The sequence below is a fragment of the Hyperoodon ampullatus genome, assembly GCF_949752795.1.
Source record: "Hyperoodon ampullatus genome assembly, chromosome: 14".
Classification (NCBI taxonomy): Eukaryota; Metazoa; Chordata; class Mammalia; order Artiodactyla; family Ziphiidae; genus Hyperoodon; species Hyperoodon ampullatus.
The window spans coordinates 60,904,197-60,928,652 of NC_136927.1; the positions used below are offsets into that span (position 1 = coordinate 60,904,197).

The window sequence follows — 24,456 nt, forward strand, 5'->3', positions numbered from 1 at the left end:
GCCATGGCAACACTAGATAAACATACTGGCACATTGAGCTCTTTCTTTGTTTTTGTTTTTTTTTTGCTGTACTTGGGCCTCTCACTGCTGTGGCCTCTCCCGTTGCGGAGCACAGGCTCCGGACGCGCAGGGTCAGCGGCCATGGCTCACGGGCCCAGCCGCTCCGTGGCATGTGGGGTCCTCCCGGACCGGGGCACAAACCCGTGTCCCCTGCATCGGCAGGCGGACTCTCAACCACTGCACCACCAGGGAAGCCCTCTTTCTTTGTCTTAATAATCACCTTGTGGGAAATTCCTGAGAATAGGATTACCACCATGGTGCTTGCCAGAAGCCATGTAACATGTTTGCGTTTTCCAAATGTGTTCACATCTGATACTTTATTTGTGCAAAAACCCTGAGAAGTGACAGGAGAGGAAAGAGTGACACAGAGAGGCTGAGTGACAGGTCCAGGGACACACAGTGAATGAGGGCAGGGGTGAATCCAGAGACCGGCCTTCCTGACTCCCATTCCAGTGCTCTCTCTCATCACAATCAAAGTTTAGACTAGTGGGGGGAGGGTTTAAAGTCAGGGTCATCTCTGGCCTGTTAAGGGAGGGAGCTTCGTCTGCTGTCTACCCCTTGGAGGAGCTGGGCCAGGCCCCTGGAGGAAAAGGGCTGGTGGCCCCTGCCTTCAGAGCCTGCTCGAGGTCTGACGGGGGAGGTCCCGCCACTGGATCTGGCCTCCTCCCAGTGGGCACTCTCTGCGCGCAGCTCCTCCAGGACACCGTGAAGATGCTTCAGCGTGAGCAGAAGTCTCTGGTCTTGGACCTGCATCTCAGCCTAGGAGAAAGAAGGAGTCTGTGAGGGGGCGGCCAGAGTGCTGGATGTTCCCCCAGAAAGCCTGCTCCTATCATTGTCTCATTGGAGACAAGCCCACAGCCTCATAGAAGCCATGACCACCGAAGCCTCAGTTTCTTCATTTGCAAACTAGAAAGCAACTTACTTGCCTTTCAAGGCTCTCTCCCCTGTTTTAGATTCCACCAGGACTTTGGGGGCTTATATAATCCCAGGAAAGGAGGGAAAGCACCAGACTTTCCTCAGTGCTCATCAGTGGTAGTTGCTGGTGTTACTGACTTGTTCCTTCTGCTGCATAAAGTGACTGACATACTTCACTGATGGTCAAGCGGGGCTTCTTGGCTGGGCTCCAGAGGGGAGCCCTTGTGATGTCATGTAAATTCCCCGTGATGGAGGTCAAAAACACACTTGACTGAGAAATTTGCAAGTCAGGGACCAGCAAGTGGAGACTCAAGGCTCATCTCTTGGCATATGTGGAGGCAGAGGACGTTTGGCCCTGGGAGGCTGTGCCCCGGGTAGGCTTCCCCCCACCCCTACCTGTTCTCCCTCCTCATGGGTAGGAGAGAAGAGAGGTACTTTATCAAGTGGAAACTGGCACTTTGGGTTCAGGCACTAAGCAGTCTCAGCGTAGTGTCTAGTGTTTAGGGGGAGCACGGGGTGGGACTGCCACCCAGCCTCTAGGTCCCTGAGGACTGTAAGAGGCTGCAGTTCCTGCTGCTGGAGTCCCCTGGGCCCATGAGAAGCCCTACTGGGTCAGCCCCTCCCACGGAGGTGAGGACAGGGTTGGTTCCCAGCTAGTCTGTTGCCTGGCAACCCAGACAGGTCATTTTTGGACAATCCTCTCTGTCCCTCCCCAGAAGAAGAAGCTGGCGTATTGGAATACAAACTTTGGGTGCCTTCTGTGGTTCCCCAAACCACCTCCTTCTCTCTCTGGGCTGGTGTCCCCACACACTTTGGGGCTCCCCTCTGTTTTTGGACTTAGAGAAAACATCACAAGGAGAGGCATAAGGCCTGGCTTCCTGAGCAGCCACTGAGGGGCCAAGTGACACAGCTCATAAGTTCAGGTGAGTTAGTGCCCCATGGGGTGGAGCCTTACAGACAGGAAATGGGAGACAGGAGTGAGCTGGGCAGATAAACTTCCTCTTCTTCTCTCCCCCAGGGTGCAGATCCTCCTTCAACCTCTGCAGAGAATCCCGCAGCCGGGTAAACCGGCTGCTGAGAGGGCCTCTGGGCCTCCTTAGGGCTCCTTTCTAAGTGGCAGCCAGCTTGGTAACACAAGGCATCTCCTCAAATAGCATTGGCCTTTGCCTCCACTCCCTGTTTCCCTCACTCTCACCACTCCGGGCTTGTACCTCCAAATAAAGGGTTAATACCCCAATCCTTGCAAGCCTCTGTTTTCTAGAAGACCCAGGCTAAGACAGCTGATGTACTCCATACCCAGCTGGGTCAGGATTGTAACAGCCAACGTAGATGTGCCACGCAGGCACTAAGTGAATTACACCATCTCCTCACCAAATTCTTACAATAACCCTTGTGGTGCTGGTACTATTGTTATCGCCACTTTACAATAAGGAGACTGAAGTTCAAAGAGGTAAAGCCACTTGCTAGAGGCCACACAGCTGCAGAGCTGGGCACATACCAGGACTCAGTGTAATTCTAAAACCAGTCAGGCAAGTACCGCACCCAGAGCCTCCTATGTAGGCCACGACCTACTTATCCCAGCACCTGAGGTGGTGCTTGTACACTGTGTGGCTGGTCCCAGAGGGGTGCCTGCAGGGCCTACACCCCAACCTGAAGCTCTGCCCCAGCCTAGGGGGCACCTGGGAGTGGGGAACGAGGGAACCTTGGAATATATGTTGTGAAAGCACCAGGTAAAAAGAGATGTAAAGACTTACCAGCTCCTTTCTTAGCCACTCCAGGGTCTGCCCAAGACTTGAGGTTGGCTCTTCTGCTGTTTTCATCTCAGCGTCCTTGGGAGAGACCTTGATGCTGACCTGGTGATGGGCCTGAGGGACCTTTGACTTGGACAGTCTGCTCTCTGCTTCAGGCCAGGAGCAGAGTCTGGCTAAGTCACTGAGGATGCAGTTAATGAGAGCAGGAAGTGGCTGACACTGGAAAATGTAGTGTGTGTTTTTTTTTAAAGGGCTTCAGTGCTCTGAATAGAACAAGGGGAGGGGGGAGGGAGATCACTGGGGTATGGGTGCCTCAGTGCCTGTGGGCTCCAGAATCCAAATCTGATGCCAACAGGATCACAGAGACTATAAAGCTTTAAATGCTTTAAATGATAAAATTAATAATTATTATGAAAATAGGTGTCCCCTTTCTGAGAGCTTGTTTTGCTCTAAATGCTTTGTTATATATATATATATATATATATATATATATATATATATATATATACAGATATATAAAACCTCCTTTGGGGCAGATGGCACACCTGTGTCCCCAGTCCTCTTCCTCCCTCCCTCACCTATCTATAGAGTCTATAGATAAGGGAAATGCTCACTTTCCAAGTCCCCTTTCTTCTGCATGCCCATGCGCCCCATTTCTAGCAAATGAGATCAAAGCAGAAATTTGCTGTTAGGCTTCTAGGAAAATGTTACCTACATGATAAGGAAAAAAGTCAGTGATGCTCCCCCTTTACTCTTACTTTCTTCTACTTCCTTCTGCCTTGAATGTGGATGTGATGCCTGGAGCTACAGTAACCATCTTGCAACCCTAAGACAAAGGCCAAGAACACTGCAGAGTCATTGAAATCACTCAGTCACAGAATCCCCAACATCATCTGCCTGTTATATGAGACAAGAAACCCAAGTTTTAATTGGGCAAGCACAGTTCTAACTGACGCCCCATTTATTCTTTTTTTTTTTTTTTTTTTGGCGGTACGCGGGCCTCTCACTGTTGTGGCCTCTCCAGTTGCGAAGCACAGGCTCCGGACGCGCAGGCTCAGCGGCCATGGTTCATGGGCCCAGCCGCTCCGCGGCATGTGGGATCTTCCTGGACCGGGGCACGAACCCGTGTCCCTTGCATCGGCAGGCGGACTCCCAACCACTGCGCCACCAGGGAAGCCCCCCCATTTATTCTTCACAACACACTGTGAAGTGGGCATCCTTTAATTCTCTCTTTCAACAAATACTTTCTGAGTGCCTACTGTGTTTAAAATTCGGCTGCAGGCAGATAGAGCAGTAGAGCCCAAAATCAGAGAGACAAAGGCTGGAGCTGACAACCTAGTGTGTGGAAACAAACTCTAAGCAAGTTAATATTATGACGCCAAGAAATGGGATCTATTCTCACGCAGGCTTTAAAAAAATGTATTCTATCCACTTGAACTAGGAACCCCAAACTCAGAATTAACATAGTGAGCCCAGGTAAGGAGCTGAGGTGACCAGCAAAGCAAACTTAACCTGTGTTGGAGGGACTTGCCCTCAACTGGGCTACACAAGCTGTCCACAGATAAAGCTCCACTGAAGGTGAACTCTTAGCCCCAAATTACAAACCACACAAGGAAACCATCCACCATAAGTGAGAGTCAGCAGACACCAGCAACAGCAGGATTAGACCCCACTTCCCCTAAGAACTTCAGGTGAGATTAAAAAAAAAAAAAAGTATTTTGAAAAGAATTAAAGTCATACAAAAGAATTCAAAAACATAAGAAAAAAGACACTATTTTAAAAGTCAGGGCTTCCCTGGTGGCGCAGTGGTTGAGAGTCCGCCTGCCAATGCAGGGGACACGGGTTCGTGTCCCAGTCCGGGAAGATCCCACATGCCGCGGAGCGGCTGGGCCCGTGAGCCATGGCCGCTGAGCCTGCTCGTCCGGAGCCTGTGCTCCGCAACAGGAGAGGCCACAACAGTAGGATGCCCGCGTACCACAAAAAAAAAAAAAAAAAAAAAAAAAAAGTAAAAAGGCAGATATGAAAAATAACTAAATAGAATTTATAGAAGTAAAAATTATAGTACATGTTTATAAATTAAAGAAAAAAGAGTGTACATTCAAGCATAGTGCCAGAAGGCAGAGTTAGGGCAGGTGATACAGGACACAGGGAGGCAGATTGGACTCAGTAGGAGGAAAGTGTTGCTTAGAATTCTTCCAAGCAGTGGGCACTCAGCCAGTGGAGTGGGGAAGCACAGCCCAGACGATCAGGGAGGCTAGAGAAGGGGCTCCACTGGCTCAGAGATGGGATCTGCAGCACATCCTTCCAAGTGTGAGACTGACTGCGCAGGGAAGGGGGCCAGGACACTGAATAGGAAGCCAGAACACCTGGGTTCTAACCCGGTTGTACCAAATTTTCTATGTGAGCTTGAGCCTCATCCTTTCCATCTTAAGTATAATGAGGCTCAAAATAGTTACAAAAATGAGTTGTAAGAAACATCACATTTCTTATACCGTGGAGTTTACAGCTTAAGTTGCATTCTGACTGCCACATGCAGAGAAAATTTTATGTGTAACTTCTCTTAGTTTAGCTATCACTCTTTAGAACCAAAGAGGATCCAAGAATCTCCTGCTTGCCACACTCACACCCCTTCTGAACACAAGGGCCAGAAATGATTGCTTCCAGGCAGGTCACCAGGCTTTGTGTCACTTGACCATGTAATTATGGGACAACGGCTTGGATCAGAAATGGGTGTCCCAGGGCCTCCTTGGTGGTGCAGTGGTTGAGAATCTGCCTGCCAATGCAGGGGACACGGGTTTGAGCCCTGGTCTGGGAGGATCCCACATGCCACGGAGCAACTGAGCCCGTGAGCCACAACTACTGAGCCTGCGCGTCTGGAGCCTGTGCTCCGCAACAGGAGAGGCCGCGACAGTGAGAGGCCCGCGCACCGCGATGAAGAGTGGCCCCCGCTCGCCGCAACTGGAGAAAGCCCTCGCGCAGAAACGAAGACCCAACACAGCCATAAATAAATAAATAAATAAATAAATAAATTTAGAAATGGTGTCCCAGCCCAAGGCAGCCACCTGCAGACTGGACAGGAGGGAGACCCTCGGCTCGTGGGTGATGGTATGAAGGCAGCTATGTTCTGGGTGGTGAGCAAATGATCCAATCAGACCTTCTCTCAGAGAATTTGAATTTGCCACAGTTAGAGGGGTTGGATTGTCCCAAGACTACTGTGTAATGAAACTCTCCAAAACTCCATACCTTCAAACAACAACTGTTTATTTTTGCTCTTGAATTTGTGGTTTGGCTAAGGTGGTCTGCATCGGTCTTCAGGTCTGCAGATCTGAGCCTTCGCCATGGGTCTCTTGTCCTCCTCCTAGAATCACTGGGCTACTGGGGCAAGTTCTTCTCTTGGCAATGGCAGAGGATAGAGAGCAAGTGGAACCATGTGAGGCCTCTTGAGACTTAGGCTCAGAATAATCAAGCTGTCGCTTTTGCCATGTAAGCAAAGTGAGTCACACAGCCAAGCCCCAAATTAAGAGGCCAGAATGTATACTCCACCTATGAAGAGATTGTGCCACGTGTTGAGTTAGGGAGGAATGAAGAAGGGGGGCTGGCGATTCTATACGAGAAGGAAGTTAGTTCAGAAGCAGGGCCACAGGCCCCGAGGGGTCCAGAGGGAAGGCGGCAAGCAGAAACCATGAGATGGCAGGAGCTGGAGTCAGGAAGAGTTGCTGGGTGGCAGCGGCAGGAGACACAGAAAAGACTAGAGAGACTGGAAGATGATTTAGGACAATTAACATTTACTGCTCTCTGACTCCCGACCAGGCATTGTGATAAGTCCTTGACAACACAACCTCATTTCATCCTCAAAACCTTGTGACTGCAGTTCCCAAACTGAGTGCCAAGGCACCCAGAGGCACTTCAGAAAACTCACAGGGGCACTGCAAAATATTTTTAAAATTTGAGGGAAATACAATAATATCTGCTGGATACCATACAAACTACTATTAAGTTGTTTGAACCTAATCTAACAAACCACTGTTAGACGTTTCTTCGGGCCTGGTGCACTGTGAAAAAATTACAGAGATGATAAGGATGTCAGGAACTGAGAACATTTGGGAACCTCTGCCTACGAGCTAGGTACCATCTGCATTTGATAGTTGATTAAGAGACTATTATTAACCCTTTTTTACAGGTGAGGAAACTGAGGCTCAAAGAGGCATAGATTTTCCTAGGATCACCCCAGCAGGTAAGCAACAGGGTTGGAATTAGAACCTGTTCTCCCTGACCTGTGTGGGAAGGTCTTGCCTGTTGTCTTGCAGGGGTGGAGGGTTAAGCGGGGGCTCAGGCTAGGCCATCTGCTGCCATCCTGGGCAGCCCTGCAGGTTCTCTGCCTGACACAGGAGTGGTGTTGATAGGAGTGCTTGGCTATTAGAGTCTGAAGCTCTGTCCTTGGCCTCCAGTGCCAACACTGAATTATCGTGGGAAGACATTGCTTGTGGTTAACTTGTTCTGACACACTTTCATTTATTTTTAATCCCACTCTCACGATTCTGGCTCAGAGAACATTTTATTTCATAGGCTTGGAAAGCCTTGGCACATGGGGAGAAGGGGAGGTGGAGCCAGGAGGCCTAGGAAGGGAAAGAACTTAAACTCCTCAGTGAGGAAAAATGTCCTCACCAATTATCAAAGCCAGAATGGACATCCATGCATCATCCATGGGCAGCTGGTAATATGGCTTCCATGTGCCAGACGAGACTCTGCCCTGGATGCCAGAGGTATGGCGGTGAGTAAAAAGACCTCACACCTGACCTCACAGGGCTTATGGTCCAGCTAGTAGGAGAATTCATTAGCAATCAAGTGGTTCAAAAATCGTACTTTATATCACAAGCCTGGAATATATATATGAATGAATGAATATATGAATGAATGGATGAATGAATAAATTTGCAAATGAAGAAATCATGGCTCAGATGGTGATGTGAGTTGCCCAAACAAGTCAGCAGCTGTGGCAAAAATTGCAGGTTGTTCCTCAGTATCCCTTCTCCCATTCACACATGGCAAAAGACTATCCCTAGGGCTTCCCTGGTGGCGCAGTGGTTGAGAGTCCGCCTGCCGATGCAGGGGAGACGGGTTCGTGCCCCAGTCTGGGAGGATCCCACGTGCCGCGGAGCGGCTGGGCCCATGAACCATGGCCGCTGAGCCTGCGCATCCGGAGCCTGTGCTTCGCAACGGGAGAGGCCACAACAGTGAGAGGCCCGCGTACCACTAAAAAAAAAAAAAAAAAAAAAAAAAGACTATCCCTAGACTCCCCGGCAGGGAAGTGTGGTCAGATGATTAAATCCTGGTCAGTGGGATATGAATGGACGTGATGTGTGCAATTTCTGGGCTGTGCCTTTAAAAGGAGGGAGGAGGGTTCCTGCCCCTCCCCCTGCTTCTCCTTCTGCTTACTGGAATATACTCATAAGGGCTGGAGGTGGAGCAGCCATCTTGGACCACCAGGTGGAGGATGGCAGAGCAACAAGATAGAAAGAACTGAGGTCTCCTATGACTTGTGAAGCCACCGTATCAGCCTTAACTGCTGTGTATGCTTTTACATGAAAGAGAAATGAATTCTGTTTTATTAAATGCACTATCATTTTGGGCCTCTTTATTACAGGAGTCAAACCAATATCCTAAAAGTATAGCAGCAGAGCTAGAGGGAGAAGCCAGGTTCCTTGATTTCCCCCACTCAGGCCCTTCCATAATCCCCCCACCTATGTATTTTATTCTCTTCCACGTGGCTTCTTGTTTGTGACCTGATCTGCTCCTCCCAGCAGCTCTGTGAAGTCCATAGCAGGGAGAGGACTTCCGTGATGCTCACTGGACAGACAGAGAACCCAAGATGCAAGAGTAGTAGGTGACCTGCCCTGAGACACATGGGCAGAGTTATTTCCGTCTCTCGGATGGGGCAAGTGGGCTCAGTGATGTCACTGAGCTCTGCCTCCGTGTCTAACTCCTAATCTAGGGCCCTACCCACCCTTGAGGGCGGTCCCTCTTTTATCCTGGGCACCTTCACCCTCATCCCCACTTTGTAAAATACAAATAAGGTGGAAGTTTAGCAGAGAGAAGCTTCCACATTGTGAGAGCCCTTAAGCCCACCTTTCTTACCACGCAAGCACATGCCATCACAGCAGCCAGCTGGAGCACACGGATGGAGGACCAGTTGACTTGGGGGTCCCAACGCTGCCTCTTCTTCTGTGCTCTTTTCCCCCTCCCAGCAGGCCCTCCCTTCACCCCAGACAGCAAGGCTGGTAATCTGATCATTTATCTTCTGCCCGTGCCCTTTATCTGTGTACTCATGGGTCCTGAACATGCCCTGCACCTCTGTGTCCTGTAGCAAATGCTTCCAGAGCTCCACCCACATCCCCCTGACATTCCCCTTCTCCATATGTGCCCCGGGCTTCCTACTGCAAAGCACATCTGACTCTCTGCTTAAGGAACGTGCTTGACCTGTGCAGAGGACAGGCTGGAAGTGCTGGCAAAAAGAAGTTGGTAGATAAATACCTCCCTTCCCTCAGCTCTCAGGTGGGACAATACTCAGTCCAGCAGGACTGAGTCCCAGTTGCCTGCAGCAGCCATGTGCTTGCTCACCGGTACATCGGAAGCCTTCCCTTCCGTTCCGTGTCTAACTTCCCCACTCCTCTGCAGTGCTTCCTGGAACCACCTCCCAGATAAACCACTTGCCCTCAAATTCTTGTCTCAGGTTTGCTTCTGGGGGAACTCAACCTATGACACATCCTATCCGTGTGTGCCCTTGTACACATGAGTCCCGTGCACCTCTTCTGTGCATGAGTGTCCTGTATACGGGTAATCTAGCCCTTCTGCTCTGTACACAGGCACCCTGTGTACGTGTATCCTATACACACCTGTCCCATGCCCAGGTACCCAGTACACAACCCTATGTCCTTATGTCAGGGAAGCACAGCCTCTCACCCTGACGAGGTGGTGGAGACTCTGGAAGCAGAGTGGAACTGTGGGAAAAGTGTTTCTTGGCCGCAACTAGCCTTGGGTGTGACTCTGAGGCAAGTTTCCCAGTTGATTTGAGTCCCAGTTCCCTCCCCAGGTGAATGAGTGGGAGATAAAACTGAATGGGGTAGGGAGAGTAGGCATGCGGCCAATCAGCCCTGGGACTTTAGGTCTATCTGAGGTTCCCAAATCCATCTGGAAGTCAAGGCCCTTGGTTCTGGTTGTACTTCTACTACCCCTCAGTGTGGCTACAGAGCAATCTCCTCTCTTTGGCATTCAATTTTCCTAAATGTAAAAAAGGGGATTAGGAATTCCCTGGCGGTCCAGTGGTTAAGACTCGGCGCTTTCACTGCGGTGGCCTGGGTTCAACCCCTGGTTGGGGAACTAAGATCCTGCAAGCCTTGTGGCTCGGCCAAAAAAAAAAAGGGGGGGTGGGGAGAATAACATTAATAGCTCAGGAATTTTGCACATGCTTTGAAAATTATGATGGAAGTCAGCATAGTGACTATCAGCACTTAGTTGGGGTCTGGATTTGAATCCCAGAAATGTCGTAAACCGGCTGTGTGACCTTGGGCCGGTTATTAACCACTCGCCTCCACTTCCTCATCTTAAAATGGAGATAATCATAGCACCTGCATGATAAGGTGGTTACGATAATTAAGTGAGTTAATGTTTGTAAAGCACTTAGACTATTGCCTGGCATTTGGAGAGGGCTACATAAGTGTTTGTCAATTAAAATAAACACACAAGTAAGTCATTACTATTACTTCATCCCTGAGCCTGTTAAGAGTTATTCCCTCCTCCAGGAATACTTATCCTTTCTCCCCCTTTCTTCCCCTAGTGAAACTTTAAGTTTGCCTGGGTTATTCTTTCATATCACCCTTTTGGACACACTGAAGGCTGTATTCAGAGTTTTCTCACCTGGAGCACAGGAGGTCAGATTGGATCTGTATTTTTCAAACTTCAGCTACTCACATACCTCCTTCTCGGTTTTGCCTACCACCTCTACTTTGACTTACTTGTATTTGTCTTTAAGCCGATCACATTAGATGGGAATAGCTCTTCTGAGTGACAGAAAATTCCAGGTAATAGTAGCTTATACAAGAGTTTATTTCTCTAACAAATAGAAGTGTGGGAAACTATCCCAGGCTGGTGTTTCCATGGTCATCTGGGATCTAGATTCCTTCAATTTTTTTTGCTCCCCCATCCTAACATGCTTCCAGCTCATGGTCCAAGACTACTGCTCCAGCTCCAGCCATCAGGTCTGCATCCTGGCAGCAGGAATGACAGAAGGGGAGAAGGAGGGCATATCCCCTTCCTTTAAGAACACTTAATACATTTTGCCCACACCTTCTCCTCTGATGATGAATAATGGCTTATTGCCTACTTGGTCCTACATAACTGCAAGGGAGGCTGGGAAATGGAATCCTTATTCTGAGTGCACTGTGCTAGCTATCGGTCAACAAGTCTATCCCAGTGGGAGAAAAGGAGAGTGGATAGTGGGGGAAACCAGCAGAATATGTTGCTCCAACTTCATATAGACTCATAGATTTTTCTGTCCTCATTCTAAGCAATATTATCCATGATATCTTTAGTTTCATGAGCTAGTTATCTATTTTTCTAAAACACCTTAGAATAAAATAAATACCTAGCCATTAAAATGAATACATATACATATGGGTGTGTGTGTATACAGATACAGGATAGATGGTGGGAGACTGTTACTGCCTCCAGTGATCCATGCCTCTCAGTATTCATACACTTATGTAGACCCCTCCCCTTGACTCTGGGCTGGACTGTGACCTTCACTAAAGCAATAGAATGCAGCAGAAGTGACATTGTGACTGTTCCCTCAGCTTTAGGAAGCTCCAACAGCTTCTGCTTTTGTACTCTGGGAAAGTTGAGCGCCATAAAAAACTCTGACTACCTTGAGACCACCGTTGTATAAGGAAGCCCACGCTAGCCACCTGGAGAGTGTGGTAGATAATAGAAAAACCCACAGCCAGTTCCCAGCTGTTTGTATCACCCCAGCTGACACCATGTAGAGAAGAATTGAGCGGTCCCCATCAAATCCAGCCCAAACTGCAAAACTGAGCAAATAAATAATTTTCTTCTAAGCTGATAAATTTTGGAGTGCAGCCATAGATAACCAAACACATTTATCTATATAACACCAAAAAATCATGTCATGTACCACTACCCTTTGGAAAATTCTGGATTAAGTGATATTCTAATATTCTACAAGAACATTCTCTCACAGACCCACACGTCTCATAGATACATAACTGCAGTGAATTGATTGAGGACTTATCACATGCCAACATGACCACAATAACCTCCTGATGGTCTCTGCTTTCTCTCTTGTCCCCTCACACCTGGGAGCAGCCAGAGGGAGAATGTTTTCAAAATGCAAATCTGATCACGTCATCCCCGTGCTTATCACCCACTGCAATGTCCACAAGGAGTCTCCTTAGGTTCAACTACACACTCAGACTCAACAGATGACCATAAGCCATACTTGGCATTGACATACTCTGATGGATATAAGACAGGAACCTCAGCTTGCTAGAATGGCACTCAATGCTAGCATCAGCACTCAACTCTCCCTCTCAGCGGGGGAGTCCTTGCTGCATGTGTGCCAGAGCAGTACAGCACAGGTTCAAGGAAATGAACCCCCATCTGGTGGGTGCATCCTGGCTTAAAAGCTTCATGTCCCCTGGGAGCCGATACCTTTGTACCTGCCCAATTACATGAGTCACCATGCTCATGAAGCCCAAAATATGATTTCCCACCAGGTATTTATAGTTCCTCTCATCCCAGATGCAATTTACCAATCAGGGATCTTTAAGAAAAAAAAACCCTTTAGTTTTTAGAACAGCTTTAGATTTACAGAAAAATTGGGAAGATAGCACAAAGAGTTCCCATATACCCATATCCAATTTCTTCTATTATTAACACCTTATATTAGTATGATAAATTTGTTATAATTAATGAACCAATATTGATCCATTATTATTATTAGCTAAAGTCCACACTTTATTCAGATTTCCTTAGTATTTACCTAATGTCCCTTTTTCCTATTCCAGGATCTCATCCAGGACACCATAGTACATTTAGCCATCATGCATCGTTAAGGCTCCTCTAGGCTGTGACAGTTTCTCAGACTTTCCTTGTTTTGACAGTTCTGAGGTCAGGTATTTTGTAAAATTTCCCTCAGTTGGGATTTGTGTGATGTTTATCTCATGGTTAGACTGGGGTTATGGGTTTTGTGAGAGAGATCACAGAGGTAGAGTGCCATTCCCATCACATCATATCAAGGATACATACTATTAACATAATTTGACTGTTGATGTTGACTTTGATCCCCTGGCTGAGGTAATCAGGTTTGTCAGTTTCTCCACTATAAAATTATCTCCACCCCCACTTCCATACTGCACTCTCTGAAAGGCACTATGCTCAGCCCACACTTAAGAATTGAGGAGTTATGCACAAATAATAGAGAATAAACTAGTGGTTACCAGTGGGGAGGGGGGAGGGACAATACAGAGGTGGGGGGTGGGAGGTACAAACTATTGTGTGTAAGATAGGCTACAAGAATGTATTGTACAACCCGAGGGAATATAGCCAATATTTTGTAATAACTGTAAATGGAATGTAACATTTAAAAATTGTATAAAAAAATCTCTACACAGGAGTCTAAAAAAAAAAAAAGAATTGGGGCGTTATGTTGCTCTTCCTTGAGGATGGAATATTTGGAATTCTGCATCAGAGATTTATCTTTTCCTCCCATTTTTTTCATTTATCATATTTTAGGTTACAATCCAATATTTATTTTTTTGATCAAATTTTTCTAACTTTGACTATTAGGAGCTCTTTTAGTCAGCCCCTATGTCCTTTGACATACCCCCATCATTGTGTGTGTGTGTGCGTGTGTGCGTGTGGTTTGTTCCTTCCTTACTTTCTGGCACTATCAGATGCTCCAGGCTTGTCTTGTACATTTCCTGCTCCAGTCCTAGAATCAGCCATTTCTCCCTGGTTCCTTTTATTGGAGAGTGGTATTAGAAACCAAGATATGGGAACCAGGTGAGCTTGTTGCTATGCAGTGTCATGCAGCTAGGTCCTCTCAGCTGACAGAGGAAGGAAATATAGTGTATACTGACTTGTGTATATATACATTTATAGTTAGCTATCATAAATATGTACTCATCTGTATCAATATTATGCTAAACATGAGTTCATGCTGATATCTCCAATTCTAATCCATTACCACGTGGATCATTCTAGGCTCCTCCTTGGGGTCATTTTTATCATAGCAATGTTGCCTAGTAACAGAGTGATATATGTTTATCTGTTTCCAAGGAAACAGAGCTAGACAGTTAACCAAAGGTCAAATTCGCATGCAGAAGAGGAAAAGTTTGTTAACTCTTTACTCACACTGATCAGTGACTCCCCACTGCTCTGGGGATAAAGAACCAACAGCTTGGCTTACAAGGACTCTCAGTGACCTGGCTCACTGATAGTCCAGCCTCATCTCCAACATTCCTTACTGAGCCCTTCAGGGCAACCACCCTGGTCTCCGTCAAGCCTCACACTCACCATACTCTCTTCTACCCCAGGGCCCTTGCCCATGCCAGTCCCTCTGCTGGGCCTCTCTTCCTGCTGTCTTTACCTAGTTGCCTCCTATTCATCCTTTCAATCTCGGCTCAGTCTTCACTTCTGCAGGGGAGCCAGGAGCCATCCCCATCTCCCAGACTAGGTCAGCACCTTGCTGAAAGCTTGAACAGCACTATGTACCTTTGCTCTGTGGCAGTGTTACATTTACTTATCCTTTTCTCCCACTGGAATACAAACTTCTAGAGGGTAGGGATGAAGTCTACCTAATTAATCAGTATATAATAGGAGCTCAATAAATATTTGCTCATTTTCTCCATTCTTTATTCAATAAATATTTATCAAGGGCCTCCTATGTGTTGGCTCCTTTTCTAGTGTCTGGGGATACAGGAGGGAGGGAAACAGGCAAAGCTTCTGCCTCTGGACACATATTTTAGTGGTGGTGACAATAAAGAAAGAAATAAGCAACTGTCAGGAGTTGATAAATGCTATGGAGAAAAATTCAGAGTTAAGGAGTAAAGGGTGCTGGGGCACTGCTAGTTTTAAAAGGATGATGTAGGAAGGTGTCTCTGAGAAGGTGACATTTGAGCAAAGACGTGAAGGAAGTGAGGGCGAGCTCTGGGGGTCTCAGGAAGAAGAGTGTCCCAGGCAGAAGGAACAGCAAAGGCAAAGGCTCTGAGGCAGGGCTGAGGGAGGGAACTGCGCGCTTTACAGGGAGTATCTCATCTAATCCCTATAACCCTTACTAAGTCCACTAAACAGATGAGGAAACTGAGCTCTGAGAGGGGACAAGGCCACACACCCATGAATGGTGGAGCTGGGATTCTCTCGGGAGTCTGGTGCCACAGCCAGCTCCTTTTGAAGTCCCTAACAATAGGCCAGGCTTCTGGAAGGCAGAAAGAGACTGAAGCCCTCCCATCCCCGGTGGTCTCTCTCACACTGGCCTCAAAGACCTGGGCACCTGGCCTCCAGGGTGGCCTCCACTGTCCTGCTTGTCAAGGATGGCACAGGCCTTTGGAGCAGGACATGTCAGGTTCTCACATGAGGTGGCTGAGGAGCCAGGACAGGGCATCCCCATCTGCCTGTCCTTCCAGATGGTTGACCTCTGCTGACCCTCCCAAAGCTCCTGGAGTCTGCATTTTCATGATTCCATTGGCAGAGGCAAACAGTGAGGCTCAGAGAGGCGGGAGGACCTACCAGAGGCCACGAAAGTGAGCTGGCCACGGAGACTTCCGGAAACACCATGATCTTCAGACCAAACTCCTCTTTGGGCTTGACCTGGGCCCCCCAAAGAGGGAGAGTCTCCTTAACTTTTGCGCTCTAGGCATCTCACTTGATTCACCTTAATCTCAGCCCTTTAAAGGAGAGAGATAGTGAAATCTGCCCTACTCACCACCTGTTCACCCAAACCCACCGCTGGGCTCTGGGGGGGATCAGACAGGGGCCCTGTTCTCCAGGAGGTGCCTCCAGATCTGATGAGGGATGCTGGCACTTACTGAAAATCACAACCCTCAGAAATAAGGACAACAATGCAGGCAAAGAGCGCAGCTGTAGGGGCCCCTGGGGCGAGGGAGTGTGTGGGGCAGCGAGCTAGGCTTCCCAGGGGAGGGGGCACTACAGCTGGGCCCTGGAGGAAGTAGGCGTGTGTGGCTATTGGTAATCCTCCAAGATAACACCCGTCTTGGGCTGTGTACCTCAGTGTCCCACAAAAAAAGAAGAGCAGGGAAAAAGGAGGAGCGCGCGCGCGCGCTTGTGTGTGTGTTTGGGGGTGAGGGGTGGTCTTCAGAGGCTTCCTTTCAGCCTTCAGGTGGCGCCCTTGAGCCACGGAGCCGCAAACGCCAGAGAAGACTATCCCGACCTAAGGACCTCGGAGAGGACCCTGGGTCCTACGTGAGGGCTGTGTGTGTGGGAGGGGGTGAGGAGCGGAGGAAGAGTGGGGGCTTTTCGCGGTAGGGGCTCCCCAGCCGAGGGGCGAGGCCGGCGCCCGAGGGAGGGGTCTCTTTCAGCACTCACCCCCGCGCCTCGCCCCTGCGCCCAGGCACCACGGGCTGAAGGCTTCAGTTCCCTAAGCCCAGGTGCTGGCGAAACAGATCTGCCCCAAGGGGTGGGGAGGGGAGGAGGATGGATCCGTGTCCCCCCACTCTCACCCTAGTCCGTTACCCTCCTCCCAGTGCCTCCCCGCGCTAACTCTCCCGGCGCCCGCGCCGGCCGCGGGCGGAGCTCGATCCGCTGTGCTCGGCGATCCCCGGCTCCCGCCCCTTCCCCGTCCCTCCCTCCCCGGAGCCCTCAGAGGCCGTGGCCGCCTCGGTACAGCCCCGCGCGGAGCGAGCAGGTAAGTGCGCCGCGGCAGCGTCTCCGGGCCGGGCCCGGCCGGGAAGGGGGCGGGAGCCGGGGAGGGCGAGGAGGAGGCGGCGGCCGGGCCCGCTCCCTCCCGGGCTGCGCCGCAGCACAGGCACCGGCAGGCGGGCACCGGCTGCGGGGAGGCGCACTGGGAGGACGCGCCCTCGCCGTTGCCCGGCGCCCTCGCCTCCCGCGTGGGGAGGCAGTGAGGGAGGCCCGGCACAGGTACGCACGCGAAAAGGGGACTGCGAGGGGCGGCGGGAGACCGAGGGCCCGAGGCGGGGAGGGGCGGCCAAGGAGAGCTAGCCTGACCTCGCGGCCCGGCCGAAGGACACGAGGCGAGGGGACCCGGGCGCACGCCTGTCCTCGCAGATCCTGGCCTTCGTGGGCCGCCTGGCCGCCTGGCTACCGGCGCCGCTCGGCCCGGTCCGGCCTGGCCCGGCCCGGCCCAGCGGCGTTTGTGGTCAAGGGCAGGAGCAGGGGGTGTGAGCTGCGGGCTGGCGGGCGCGCGGGTGCGGTGGGCAGTCGGGGTGCTGGGGCTTTCTGCGCGGAACTTTGGGTATAACAGCGTGGACATATCTGAGCGCCCGAGGCTTTGTGTACAACTCGTGCGTGTGTCTATCGATTGGGTTTTGTGAAGCTTACCCACTCCCGCTGTGCGTCTGTCTCCCCGCGTGTTAGTGCACACCAGTGGGTGGGGTGCTGGGCCTGGGGGGGATCTTGGTGGATGTTAACAGTCCCGAGGGTAGTAAACTCGTGTGTGTGTGTGTGTGTGTGTGTGTGTGTGTGTGTGTGTGTGTGTGTAACCAGCTCTGTCCCTTGCTGGGGTGTGGGTACCAATGTGGTCTATGGATCTGTGGCTCACACTGCCTGGCTTCCCATGTCTGTGAATGTTGCATGTGGCAAAGGCCCCTGGGGGTATGAGTGTGGAACTGGGGTGTGCTTTTCAGGTCCTGTTGGACTGCAGATGAAACTGGACTGTTACTGGTACAGTTGTGGGGTGTGAGCAGTGGACACCAGCATCATTGTCAGCTTGTCTGTTTCTGCTTATGTTTTGGATAATTGACTGGGCGTGCCCTTGTAAGCGGTGGGCATCTCTGAACCTGTGTGTCAGATACATAGCAACTCTAGGTAAGAGGGAACCTCCTTTTCCTGCAACCTCTTCCTAACTCTGCTGGCATCCTACGGAAAAAGTTTTGGGTTCCTGCCAAGTGAAAGAGACCTGCTCCAAGAATTTGGGTGTCCTGGGTTTTTTCTGGGATATGGAAGCATTAATGTGTTGGTCTGGGAAGGGGGTTCCTGGGCCACTCCAGGGGCTGAGTTCTGTGGAGGATGCTTAAGACATGGGTGGGGGACCACATCTGGACACCAACTGGGCAGTAGTGGTCACTGCCAGTCCCTGTTACTGGCTGGGCACTCAGGAAAATGCTTTTGGTGCCAAAAGTAAAAAAAGCCAATGAACACACCTCTCCTCTTGGTTTACTGGAAAGTGGGAGCAGTCTGGGCAGAGCCTGGCCCTGAGTAGGCACTCCCCACCCTGTGTGTGGGAAGGATTGTCTGCCTGGGCAGGTTGCCAAACCACTCCTGAGGGCTGGCTGTGTTCCAAGCCCTGTGCAGGGGGCTGCGGACCCAGACATATCCCTGCCCTCAAGCTGCTCGTGGTTGATGTTAAACAGTGGGATAAAGTAGAGAATCTATAAATGAGGCCTGGAAGGCCAGGGAAGGAGGGCCGAATGATGCCACTGGTACAAGAGTATGTGGGTTTGCAGGCTTTTAAGTGATAACAATTCTTGGGGAACCTGCTTTCAACTCCTGGCCCCCACATGCATGCCGTGGGATCTTGGCCACATTTTGTAAAATGGAGATAGTAATAACTGCTCGTGGGGCTCGTGGGGGTTATACACAATACTCCTGAGTGAAGTGCCCGCAGTAGGGCCCAGCAGGGAGTGTAGGTGCTCAGTAAACATTTATTACATTGGAACTCAGGAAAAAGGGACATGGTCATAGAGATGGGTTGTAAGTGGAAACAGGCTTTGTACTCAGATGAAAGGCCCTGTGTGTGCTAAGAGGAGGTGTCTGATGCGAGCCCATGTTGGAAGGAAGATCAGAAAGATTGAGCCTTCCTGCCCTGAGGCTCTTTATATTTCATTCATTTTCACTTCATTCATTTGCTTATATCCACTCTCTCTCTCTCTCTCTCTCACACACACACACACACACACACACTGGAGCACAGAGAACTGGAGAATAAATTCAGGCACACGAATGCAGAGAAAGGTCTAGAGTCCTGTGTACGTGTGTAGACACACTAGGGCATATGAGCCACTCTGCACCTGGGGGTCTCTGTGCAGTGTGGAGACTTGGGTCTGTGGTGTATGTGCCCACAGTACATCAGTGTGCAGGGGGAACGGGGTAGTTCTGCTGTGCGATCAGGAGTTCTACATGCCAGGTGGGGCCTGTTGGGGGAGCACCAGATCTGCCTGAGGGAGGACTCCATCATCAGCTCCAGCTGAGTGTGGCTGTGAGGGAATGGGGGCTAGGGTGGTCAGATTCTTTCCTTTTGCAAGAGAAACCAGACATCCAAGGTTTAAAGTGTAAAATGTTCATTGCAGCACTATTTACAATAGCCAGGACATGGGATCAACCTAAATGTCCACTGACAGATGAATGGATAAAGAAGATGTGGCACATATATACAATGGAATATTACTCAGCCATAAAAAGAAATGAAATTGAGTTATTTGTAGTGAGGTGCATGGACCTAGAGTCTGTCATACAGAGTGAAGTAAGTCAGAAAGAGAAAAACAAATACCATATGCTAACGCATATATATGGAATCTAAAAGAAAGAAAGGGGGGGTGGGCTTCCCTGGTGGCGCAGTGGTTAAGAATCCGCCTGCCAATGCAGGGGACACGGGTTCGAGCCCTGGTCTGGGAAGATCCTGCATGCCGTGGAGCAACTAAGCCCATGTGCCGCAACTACTGAGCCTGTGCTCTAGAGCCCGCAAGCCACAACTGCTGAAGCCCGCGAGCCTAGAGCCCACGCTCCACAACAAGATAAGCCACCGCAATGAGCAGCCTGCGCACCACAACAAAGAGTAGCCCCTGCTCACCGCAACTAGGGAAAGCCCACGCACAGCAGTGAAGACTCAACGCAGCCAAAAATAGATAAATTTATTTTTAAAAAAAAGGGGGGCGGGTACTGATGAACCTAGTTGTAGGGCAGGAATAAAGAGGTAGACATAGAGAATGGACTTGAGGACATGGGGTGGGAGGGCGAAGCTGGGACGAAGTGAGAGTAGCATTGACACATATACACTAAATGTAAAATAGTTGGCTGGTGGGAAGCAGGAGCATAGCACAGGGAGATCAGTTTGGTGCTTTGTGATGACCTACAGGGGTAGCATAGGGAGGGTGGGAGGGAGGCTCAAGAGGGAGGGGATATGGGGATATATGTATGCATATGGCTGATTCGCTTTGTTGTGCAACAGAAACTAACCCAGTATAGTAAAGCAATTATACTCCAATAAAGATCTATTTAAAAAAATAAATAAATAAATAAAGTGTAAAATCTTTTGCTTTTTATATATTGGCAACTGCTTCACCAAAAACCAGATGAACAGACCAGAAACAAAAAGAGGCAAAACTTCTATGAGCCAAATATGGCCCATGGGCTGTAAGCTGGTATCCTTTGGCACATGTGCTGTCTGTCTGTCTGTGTGGGTGTGTATTCAGGTACTTGGGTAGGGTGTCTCCTCTTTGAGCAGAGAGTACCCCCTTACCCGCTCCTCTCCCAGCTCCCCTTCTGTGGTCTGCATCCAGGTCCTCCCATCTTCTATTTACAGAAAGGCATTTGGCCTTGACCTCAGTCATGGCTCTCAGATATGCTCCTTTCTCTTTGCCCTCTCAGCTTCCATGCCTCCCTCCCCTGACCACACTGGGTTCCTCCATGGACCCCTGGCCTCCACTGTCTTCCTTCCTCATCCTGTCTGTCCTTCATGCAGCAGCCAGAGAGAGCTTTCCAAAACCTAGGCGATGTTAGCCCTCCCATCCCCAACGCCTCGCCTCCCTGGCTCCTTGGCCTGGTTTTCAGAGTCCTTAGCGAGCTGGTCCCAGCTGACCTCAAGGCACCCCTTCTCCCTCTCCAGAATGCCCTTGTCCCCTCTCAGTGCTGGGGGATTTCCCACTCGTCCTCCAAGGTTTGGCTCAAATGCCACCGACTCTTAGAAGCTTCCCTAACTTTCTCCTTTTGTTCTTATGACCACCTTCATCTCTACCCCTTCCCCTGCCCCCAGTCATTCTCACTTCATCACAACAGTGTCCGTTGATTGAACTAGCAGGGGCCTTAAATGCCTTATGTTATGAAATCCTCACATCATCCCTATGAGGGAGACATTGGGCTTATTCACATTTAACAGATGAGAAAACTGAGTCTGGAAAGGTCACCTCACTTGCCTAAGCTCAAGTGATGACGCTGGGATGAGATCCTATCTACTGTATTTAAATTCCCTCCATCATAATAATAGCTCACTGCTGATACTTACTGAGTACTTACTATTCTGAGCACTTTACATGGATTAACTCAATCCCTATATCAGCCCTGTTAAGTAGGGAGTGGTAGTATGACTGTCATTTAATATAGAGGGAAACAGGCCCAGAGAGGATACGGGAATTGCCCAAAGCCACATGCCCGCCAGTGGTGAAGCAGGATCCTAGCGCGGATTGGGTCTCAGTGCTCTATCATTGTCTTATCCCCTGCCTCCCCCTCTGGCTGGCGGGCTCCCCCCTGGTGGAAACTGGGCCTGACTCACCTTCACATCTCTCAGGGCCTTCTGTGATGTCTGGCACCAGCCGGCTCTCGGTAGAGATTTGCTAAATTCCACTGACTTTCTGTTTTCTCTTCTAGCTGCCAAGTGGCCAAGGGATGAGCTGGGGCCCGCCTTCCCAATGGCATCTCTCCCTGGTCTGGAACTGAAGACACTGAGCAATGGTCCCCAGGCCCAAAGGAGACCAGCTCCTCTGGGTCCAGCGGCCCCCCGCAGGGAGGGTGTGGAGAATGCCTGCTTCTTTTCGGAGGAGCACGAGACTCATTTCCAGAACCCTAGGGATGCCAGACTGGGCAGCTCCCCCAGCCCCCCTGAGGGCGTCCCCTCATGGCCCCGATCCCAGAGGGACGACCTGTCCCTACGTTCAGAAGAGGGGCCAGGCCTGGAGCCGGTGAGCCGCCCGGTGGATTACGGCTTCGTTTCCGCTCTGGTTTTCCTGGTGAGCGGGATCCTCCTGGTGGTGACTGCGTACGCCATCCCCCGAGAGGCCCGTGTCAACCCGGACACAGTGTCAGCACGGGAGATGGAACGACTAGAAATGTACTATGCGCGCCTGGGCTCACACCTGGACAAGTGCATCATTGCAGGCCTGGGGCTGCTCACAGTGGGCGGCATGCTCTTGTCCGTGCTGCTGATGGTCTCCCTGTGCAAGGGAGAGCTGTACCGCCGGCCGAACTTTGTCCCTGGCAGGGGCTCCAGGAAGACCTACGGCTCCATTAACCTGCGCATGAAACAGCTCAGTGGGGATGGGAGCCAGGCCCTGGTGGAGAACGAAGTCGTCCAGGTCTCGGAGACCAGCCGCACCCTCCAGGGGTCTTAAGTAAGAGCCCACCCTATCTGGCTGCTTCAGCTTCAGGGCTACAAGGCCCCCGAGTCTGGGGTTTCGGACTGAGCTCCACATAGGGCCCCGTGGAAGGAGTCCTGGGTGCTGGAGGGGGAGCCTGGCCCAGGCTTTACTTGGGAGAGCTGCCCCCCGATCTGTTTTGTAGCTTGAGGTTTTGCATAAGGTTTTGTTTGAAGGATGGCTTCTGCTGCTAAAAATACAAAAGTTTGGAAACTGCTGCCCTTGGAGGATGAGTTTCTTGGCCTGCCCGAGGATCGAGAGCTGTCTGAAAGGCTGCCCATCCTGTTCCCCGTGCCTTGGGGAATTCCGGGTTCTCTGCTGCCCTCATCAGCCATGTATGGGTGTTGGGCAAACTTGGCTTTGAGCCCTGACTGTCTAAGGTGGGAGGTAGCTTCATGATGAGGGGAGAAGTCAGCCCTGGGACGACCTCCCCACTCCAGGCCTCAGTCCCCCTGACTGTGAGGTGAGAGGGATGGCCCCTCCAGTTCTGCCCTAGGAATTCCTATATGGAATGGGAGCCCAGTTTCTGCATCTGGCTGCTCCTTCAGGGGACGAGAGTGTCTGGCAGGTGCTGACCATTCTCTGTGCCATTTTCCGACCCAGTGTTGGTGACCACCACTGTCACACAGCCAGCATCTCACTCGGTCCTGTTAAAGGACCTCCTAAGTCGTCAGGTTAGACTGGGCTAAATCCAGAGTTTGCTACAGCCTGGTCTTGGTCTTGGGATTCAATTACCTGCTGTGACTAGATCTTAGCACACATTTTACAAAGTCATGTGCACAGTTTTCACTAATTCCCTGGACAAGGGTGGGGGGAATCTTTCAAACAGGAAAGGGTAGGGGCTTTGTTGTATTTCTGTGGACACAGTGTGGGCCTTCATTACCTCCCCTTCCTCAATAGTATGTCTCTTAGGCCTGACCTTATTCGGGTAACAGAAAAAAAAATTTTTTTTTAATGCTGGATTTGTAACTTCCTTCCCCAACTCCCCTAGCTGTAAAGTGCAGCCCCAATTTATTTGGGGAGAAATCAGGCACATTCTGGTGGCCTGAAAATTCTAGCCATATTGATCACATTTGTTCTGTTTCTCTTGTTGAGTGTTTCCAGGCTCTGTCCAGATTCTCTTTAAACTACTGACAAAGAGGGCTTCCCTGGTGGCGCAGTGGTTGAGAGTCCGCCTGCCGATGCAGGGGACACGGGTTCGTGCCCTGGTCTGGGAAGATCCCACATGCCGCGGAGCGGCTGGGCCCGTGAGCCATGGCCGCTGGGCCTGCGCATCCGGAGCCTGTGCTCCGCAATAGGAGAGGCCACAACAGTGAGAGGCCCGCGAACCGCCAAAAAAAAATCAAAAAAAACTACTGACAAAGAAAGGAGCCCTAGCAGGCAAGGAGATAAAGGCGTTTGAGGACTGGGGGAGGGCATCGCCCATTCTGAAAAGCCCTAGAGGGCTTTGAGAGTATGTGCCTTCTAGGCCACTGGTGTGAAGACTCTAAAGGGGTCATTTCTGTGAGCCTCCGACCCATGCAGGTCCTACGTACTCCATCTCAGTTGGCCATGTGGGACATTGATCCTAACTGACTCTTCAGGGTGGGAGGATAGGGTGGGCATGGGGTCTGTAGGCTAGAGCAGCCCTGATTATCTGTAACCTGAGCCTTCAGTCCGGTGAGTTGAACATCTGGGCAGTGTAACATCATAGCTTCTATGACGGATCAAATATCTGCTCCTGCTGGCAGGTTTTGCCAGGACTAGGGGGCTGGGGGAGGGCTGGAGGGGACAAAGCCTATTCAGCTCGGCCTGCCAGGTTCTGTTCCTGGTGTTTAAGAGGTGGTTGGAAAAGGACAAAACCTCAAGATGGTGAAAGATTCACAAGTCAAGGCTCCAAGCGAGGAGTGGAGGCAGAAAGTGGCATAAGCCATTCTAGGTAGTAGAATTGAACATCCCAAATGATGGGCCTTTCATATCCATAATGATAATAATAAAAATATCAATCCAAGCCAAATGGATTATTGTGAGATATTGTCAGTTTAAATGCAATGGATTGATTTTAGGGGCTAAATCTGTTAGAAGATTAAATCTAGATTAAATCAGGAATCTCAGGTTTTCTCCAAGTCAGAGAAACC

General features: G+C 50.3%; 2 protein-coding genes across 2 annotated transcripts; one reads left to right on the top strand and one right to left on the bottom strand.

Annotated features, from left to right (window-relative positions):
• Positions 1–392: 392 nt before the first annotated feature.
• Positions 393–2,844, bottom strand: LOC307062970 (uncharacterized protein C20orf202). The gene is made up of 2 exons (XM_079718926.1): positions 2,730–2,844; positions 393–819 (listed from the first exon to the last, which is right to left on the bottom strand). Exons 1-2 carry the CDS (start codon positions 2,793–2,795, stop codon positions 586–588), a joined length of 300 nt encoding a protein of 99 aa, XP_079575052.1. The 5' UTR covers positions 2,796–2,844; the 3' UTR covers positions 393–585.
• Positions 2,845–16,821: 13,977 nt separating this feature from the next.
• Positions 16,822–22,557, top strand: TMEM74B (transmembrane protein 74B). The gene is made up of 2 exons (XM_079719214.1): positions 16,822–16,895; positions 21,576–22,557. Exon 2 carries the CDS (start codon positions 21,617–21,619, stop codon positions 22,313–22,315), a length of 699 nt encoding a protein of 232 aa, XP_079575340.1. The 5' UTR covers positions 16,822–16,895; positions 21,576–21,616; the 3' UTR covers positions 22,316–22,557.
• Positions 22,558–24,456: the final 1,899 nt, after the last annotated feature.